Here is a 6,485-nt window from a genome sequence, read left to right on the forward strand (position 1 = left end):
TGTCAGTGTATTCACAGCAACACACACACACACACACACACAAACACACACACTCTGAGAGGCACATACACAGAATTCCAAGTCGGTAATCAACCGCAGCAGGAACTGGCAATGAGAGCAGACGAGTGTGATATTCTTACTACGAGTACCATGAATGACACAAATATGCTTTCTGTCTTTCTCAGACACACATAAACACACAAACACACTTGATTTTATAAGGAGACAAGCGGTTTTGTTATGCAGTGTCAAGTCTGAGCTGAGATATGTGATGCTAACAAAGGCTAACGCTGTATCAGACAGCCGCTCCACACAGAGTGAGCGTGTCAGAGAAACAGAAATACAACAGCGATGTGATAAACAAAAACAGCCAAAACCCTGTACTCTCGGACTGTCAGTGCTAAAATATTACTCAACATAGTCCATTCCTTTGCCAAGCTATTGTTGGTTTTTTTATCTAGTGCGACAGAAGTGTCAGTTTCTCAGGTGAGCTTGGGAAAAAAAAGTCTCTGCTCTGTTGCTAAATAAATTAATGACTGAAACTGTCATTTCTCTACGTTTCACTGTCGTTTCACACCATCAATATCCTGCTAGTTCAGCAGAATAACTGGAAAACTGAAAATAACTGCTGAATATGTTTTAGAAACACACAAATAATTAAATAACCAAGTAAATGGGTGAGCACAGTTTTAGTACTTTGCCCAAGTTGAAAACGAAGGAAGACTGGCAGGTGTGGATCCCCATGTGGACATGGTTAAAGCTAATTCACCTTCAGATTTGACAATTTTGTATGTTCTGAATATTTGCTGATTGTGAATTTTACAGATAACGATAACTAGGTTGCATCATACTTGCCGATAACCATTTAATCAACAACAGCTTTTAAAATCGATACTGGATAAAAAACTGAATAGTACTGAACTGAACGTTGAACTGAGAGTCAACTGGAAAATATTTAATGAAAGTGTGCTAAATTAAATAAATATAAATATATTCATTAATAAATATAATTATAATACAGAAAATAAATTATAAATTATAAATATAATATAGCGCTCTCCATGCAGAGTGCCGTCTCGCCTGTAAAAAGCAAACAGCATGTGTCATTAGTGATTCACCTCTAGAGGCTGCTCTCATAATGATAGCGTACCTTCTCAGCTGTTCCAGCAATGGACACAACCCGGAAAAACTATTGGCATAGATTTTTTCGAATAGCCGTTAGTCCCAGCAATGAACTATCAATGCCGTTTAATTGGCAAAACCAATTAATCGTTCGTCCTTTATATCTAAAACTAAGAATTAGCAAGAGGGTTGATTCGAACCTAAAACCCTGGGTCTGTATCATGGTTGTTATTAATGACTGTAATTGAATTGAATTTAATCCAAACATCAATAACTCAAAATCTAGTAACCTTTACATAATGTTCAGGAAATAAATCTATACTAAGAAGAGCAGGGCGTTTATTTTTCCATAAAAAAAAACCCTACAAAACATTTAAGAAACTCCTAATTTATTTTTTTTAGTAATCACTACCGGGCTTTATAGCTAATAATAAATCAGTCGACCTCTATTTCTGAAATGCTTTTTTAGTCATCATGGGTGTAAACAGTGGTTAATGTACTCAAAGTTCCATTTTTTTATTTCACTATAAAACTTTATAGGAGTTTAACTGGGAAGTTGAGCTGTAAAACTCCACCTCTACAGTAGGTTCAAACTTCAAATAGAAACATGCAATCTGGCTGCTCCTGCAAAGTCCTTTTTTAAAGAAGTTAAGTATTACATAGTATTTATTTCTGAGGTAAACAAGCAATAAGAACACTTTGGACGAGAGGATAACGACAGAAAGAATGGAAAGAAGAGAAACCGTCTCAGAAGTGGACCTTTTATGTCCTGTGTGCTGCTGTATCTACACGGATCCTGTCATGTTGTCTTGTAGTCATAGCTTCTGCAAGGTTTGCTTGGCAAAATGTTCTTGAAAAAATCTCTTAAATGTCCTTTTTGCAAGAAACGGTCATCCAAAACGTTGCCTCCAGCAAACATACATTTAAAAATGTTGTGTGACAGATTTCGTCTGGATAAAAGTGAGTCAGCTGCAGCTGAGATGTTGTGCAAGCTGCATAAGGAGAACCTCAAGCTCTTCTGCCTTGATGACAAACAGCCAGTGTGTGCTGTGTGCCGAGACTCAAAAATACACAGAGACCACAATGTCAGACCACTGGATAAGGCAGCACAAGAGCACAGGGTGAGTAATGCACCTTACAACCATGTCAGTGTTGTAATAGAAACCTTTACTTTTGGTAAAGGTTAAACTTAAAGGATGAATGTTAATGTATTAATGTTGATTTTCAAAGCAAACCTACAAATGAGACTCTTGTTCAAAAGACAGCAAAGTTCAAGTCATTACACTTCGAATCACAACATCTGCCTCTTCTTCACAATATGCCAAACTGTATCGAAAGTCCTCTTGGAAAACTGCTTCCTTTTTTTTATTTTTTTATTTTTTCAGTATTATGGCTGTAAATCTGGTATGTGTACACTATGTTTTATTTCTGCTGTTACCTCACCGGTAATGCCATCCAAACTGCAAAAACATGCAACTTTTACATCACCATCCCTCATGCTTCTAGTACAAAAACAACCACTTTTAATAATCCAATAAAACTTTTTGTGCCTTCCATGAATCTTTAAATGTGACCACAATTAATAACACTATCGTTTCAGGAGGAGCTTAAATCTAAACTGAAACCCCTGCAAGACAAGCTTGATTCATTTCGAAAGTCAAAACTGGCTTGTGCTCCTAACTTGCAACACATTAAGGTGAAGAAAATATGTATTACGACAAACAGTGTCCTAAATAATTAATCTAATAATCTAATGTACTAATGCATTAACATCATTTGGTATAATGTTTTGTATATAAGAACCAGGCTCATCACACTGAAAAGCACATTAAGAGCGAGTTTGAGAAACTTCACCGGTTTCTGCAAGATGAAGAGATGAAGCAAATAGCTGCAGTGAAGGAGGAGGAGAGGAAGAAAAGGCAAATGCTAAACAAAACCTCAGACTTCGTAAACAATGAGATTGTACAACTTTCAGAAAAGATCAAATCTATTTTAGAAGATTTAGCCACTGAGGATACATCTTTCCTTGAGGTAATGCCGCAATAGTACAGTATTTCTAGGAATTCTAGTGGAAAAAAGCATGCAATAGTTGAGCTTTGTGTATTTTGTGTAGGAGTGCCTCAATTTACCTTCACAGTGCACTAGTATGAGCTATCACTTCAAAATAAAAACAGTTTCTGGAAACCCTACTCGACACAAAATGATGCTTGTGGCCAGAAAGGTTATAAAGATATCAGATGCCTGATATACCATCGAAGCAGCTGAGGCTAACACTAGACGAAGACATACTTGAAATACACTCAAACATACAGACAGACAGACAGACAGACAGACAGACAGACAGACAGACAGACAGACAGACAGACAGACAGACAGACAGATAGATAGATAGATAGATAGATAGATAGATAGATAGATAGATAGATAGATAGATAGATAGATAGATAGATAGATAGATAGATAGATAGACAGATTCTTCTTCTTCTTTCGGCTGCTCCCATTAGGGGCCGCCACAGCAAATGAACTGTCCCCAAGATAAAGAGGTCAGACAGGGGCTCAGTGGAGATGGTTTGGACATGTGCAGAGTAGGGACATGGGGTATATTGATAGGAGAATGCTGAGGATGGAGCCACCAAGAAGGAGGAAAAGAGGAGGCCAAGGAGGAGGTTTATGGATGTGGTGAGGGAAGACATGCAGGTAGTTGGTTTGAAATAGGCAGATGTGGAGGACAGGGGGGTATGGAGACGGATGATCCGCTGTGGCGACCCATAATGGGAGCAGCTGAAAAAAAGTTGGAATTGCAAAAAAATAAAAAATGTATATAGTGGAAACTGGCTTCCATATGAATCTTCTCCTCACTGATCTGCTGTTAAAGCTCAAGCACACAATCTTCTTTTGTAGAAGTTGTTAAAAACATTTATTTATTCTTTCTTTACAGAACTACAAAGCAACTTTGGAAAGGTAAGTTAATTAATTCTTAATTCTTCCAATCTCGATGGAATCAAAACTCATGGCTGTGAACACTGTTCCAGAAGCGAGTATGAGCCGAAGGAAGCTGAAACAGAGTCCGAATCACTGATTGATGTGGCGAAGCATTTGGGCAACCTGCAGTTTAGAGTGTGGAAGAAGATGAAGGATATTGTTGAATATTGTAAGTATTACACCTTTACATGCGGTGCACAGACATGCTACATCAGGTACATGTCGCTGGCGGTTAGATCAGAGTTATACTGTACATTCATAGCTTTTCTTCAATGCCTTTTGCTTCCTTTACAGATCCTGTGATTCTTAACCCCAATACCGCACACCCGCGGATCAATCTGTCTCACGGCCTGACCGAGTTTGTATGTCAAGATCGGTATGAGCAGTTTCCTCAAAACCCAGAGAGATTTGAACATCATTTGTGGGTTCTAGGCTCTGAGGGCTTTATCTCAGGGACTCACTGCTGGGAGGTTGGGGTGGAAAATAATGCGGAATGGGCTCTCGGTGTTGTGACAGGTGATGTTAAAAAAAGAAACTTCTACAGTGCAGGTGTATGGAAAAGCCATTACCAAAATATGACATATGGTGCCAGTGCCTCTGGAGGGTCTACCACCATTCTCAGGTTGAACAAGGGCCTGCAGAGGATCAGAGTGCAGCTGGACTGGGACCACGGACACATTTCATTCTCAGACCCAATTACCGGCCACAATCTAAAAACCTTTTCCAACAGTTTTAAAGGCAGAGTCTATCCATACTTCTGCAATCAGTGTGACCTTTATCCTCTGAAAATTTTACCAGAGGTGACGTTTGTCAGCGTAGAACAGTCTGGTTGAAGTACATATAAGTTTGCTTGTGATAACACCACATCTGTTTACTTGTGTACAAGGTAGCAAGAGAGAAAAGCAAAAAAGAGGGTATTTACACAGAACTAAACCTCATGATGCATGGCAGTCTACACAACAATACTCGTAGGAATGCCATGATATTATGTATCATGGTATGTCAGTTTAAAAAACTGCTGTGGATTTATACTTTTACACATAAAAAAATTGGTATCACTGGAAAGTCCAAGAGTAAAGCATTTGCCCTAGCATACAATCACACATTCTTATGAGGATACAGCAGCCACCTGTGGGTGGGATTCCACAAGGTATGATGAGAGTACAACTGGCTGTGGTGTCTGAGTGGGCGGGTTAACATACACACTCTCCGCTTTCAATAACAGAAACACTAGCAATTTGTGAAAGAGGTTTCCTCCGAACGTGTTATGCTGCCCTGTTATGCTGAAAAAGATGCAGTCATTCGGCTTTTCCATGCTGCATGTTTATCTATGCTTAGTTTACATTGTTAAATGACTATTGTTGTCACTATACTAAAATTTTGACTTCGATACGATGCCTAAAGTGAATATCATGATTCCAATGCCAAATCTATACTATGGCAAAAATAAAAATGTAATAAATAAAAACAGGAAAAGTCATTGAATAAACATAATAAACATAAAATGTTTGCTGTTTAAACTACATATTATATATTTATTTATATATATATATATATATATATATATATATATATATATATATATATATATATATATATATAAAATAAAATAATTTTAATTTTTAATTTTTATCAAAGTTTTGATCCTCTAGTTTCATCACCATGAAAGTCGGGGTGTATCCAAGTGTGCCAGTGTGCCGTAGAAGCAACAGGCTGCAAACCCCCCTAAAGTCGAAACTCTGAACTACAGCTGTCACACTTAAAGTACCGGTACTAATAAAATTAAGAAGCGTGCCATTTTTAAAAGCAGGGTATCGCAATACCTTACTAGCACCGGTATATCATGCAACACTAATCATGACTAGGTGACATCCTATTTCATCTACAGCACAGAGTGTGTACACATATAATAAGTAGTTAGGTTGGGGGCGGTAGCTTGGTGGTTAGGGCATTGGACTCTTTGGATCCGAAAGTCATGAGTTTAAATCCCAACCACACCAAGCTGCCACCTTTGGGCCCTTGAGCAAGGCCCTTAACCACATAGCTGCTCAGTTGTATAAATGAGATAAACAATTAAGTCACTGAATAAGTGTGTGCCAAATGCACTAAATGTAAATGTAAATGACATCACCTACACCGAACAGTCTAAAAAAAATGAATGATGAATCTCTATTTACAGAGAGACACTAGAGAGAGATAAGCGAAAACAAATTGGTGCAAATAAGAAAGCTGCTTTCATCAAAATCTATTCAGAAAGAGAGACTCAAGTGAGGTGGAAATCACTACATTGTGCTTGGTATCAGGTACAGCAGGTGTTGCTGTGCTCATTCTCTCACTCAGTCTCTCCGAAGACAAATGAATCATGCAGAGGTGCAAATGAA

At 38.1% G+C, this 6,485-nt stretch overlaps 2 protein-coding genes across 5 annotated transcripts in view; one reads left to right on the top strand and one right to left on the bottom strand.

Moving 5' to 3' along the window:
* Window positions 1–6,485, bottom strand: part of shank3a (SH3 and multiple ankyrin repeat domains 3a) — a 288,699-nt gene that overhangs the window by 257,268 nt on the left and 24,946 nt on the right. The gene's annotated exons all lie outside the window — the stretch shown is intronic.
* Window positions 1,814–5,570, top strand: LOC124395448 (zinc-binding protein A33-like). 2 transcript variants are annotated; one of them, XM_046863934.1, is made up of 7 exons: window positions 1,814–1,953; window positions 2,066–2,243; window positions 2,723–2,818; window positions 2,923–3,153; window positions 4,061–4,083; window positions 4,155–4,273; window positions 4,399–5,570. In XM_046863934.1, exons 2-7 carry the CDS (start codon window positions 2,103–2,105, stop codon window positions 4,935–4,937), a joined length of 1,149 nt encoding a protein of 382 aa, XP_046719890.1. In that variant the 5' UTR covers window positions 1,814–1,953; window positions 2,066–2,102; the 3' UTR covers window positions 4,938–5,570. The 2 variants fall into 2 exon arrangements, with proteins under 2 accessions (XP_046719890.1, XP_046719889.1); XM_046863933.1 differs by having other exon boundaries at window positions 1,841–2,243.

This window comes from Silurus meridionalis, chromosome 13 (assembly GCF_014805685.1).
Source record: "Silurus meridionalis isolate SWU-2019-XX chromosome 13, ASM1480568v1, whole genome shotgun sequence".
NCBI lineage: Eukaryota > Metazoa > Chordata > Actinopteri > Siluriformes > Siluridae > Silurus > Silurus meridionalis.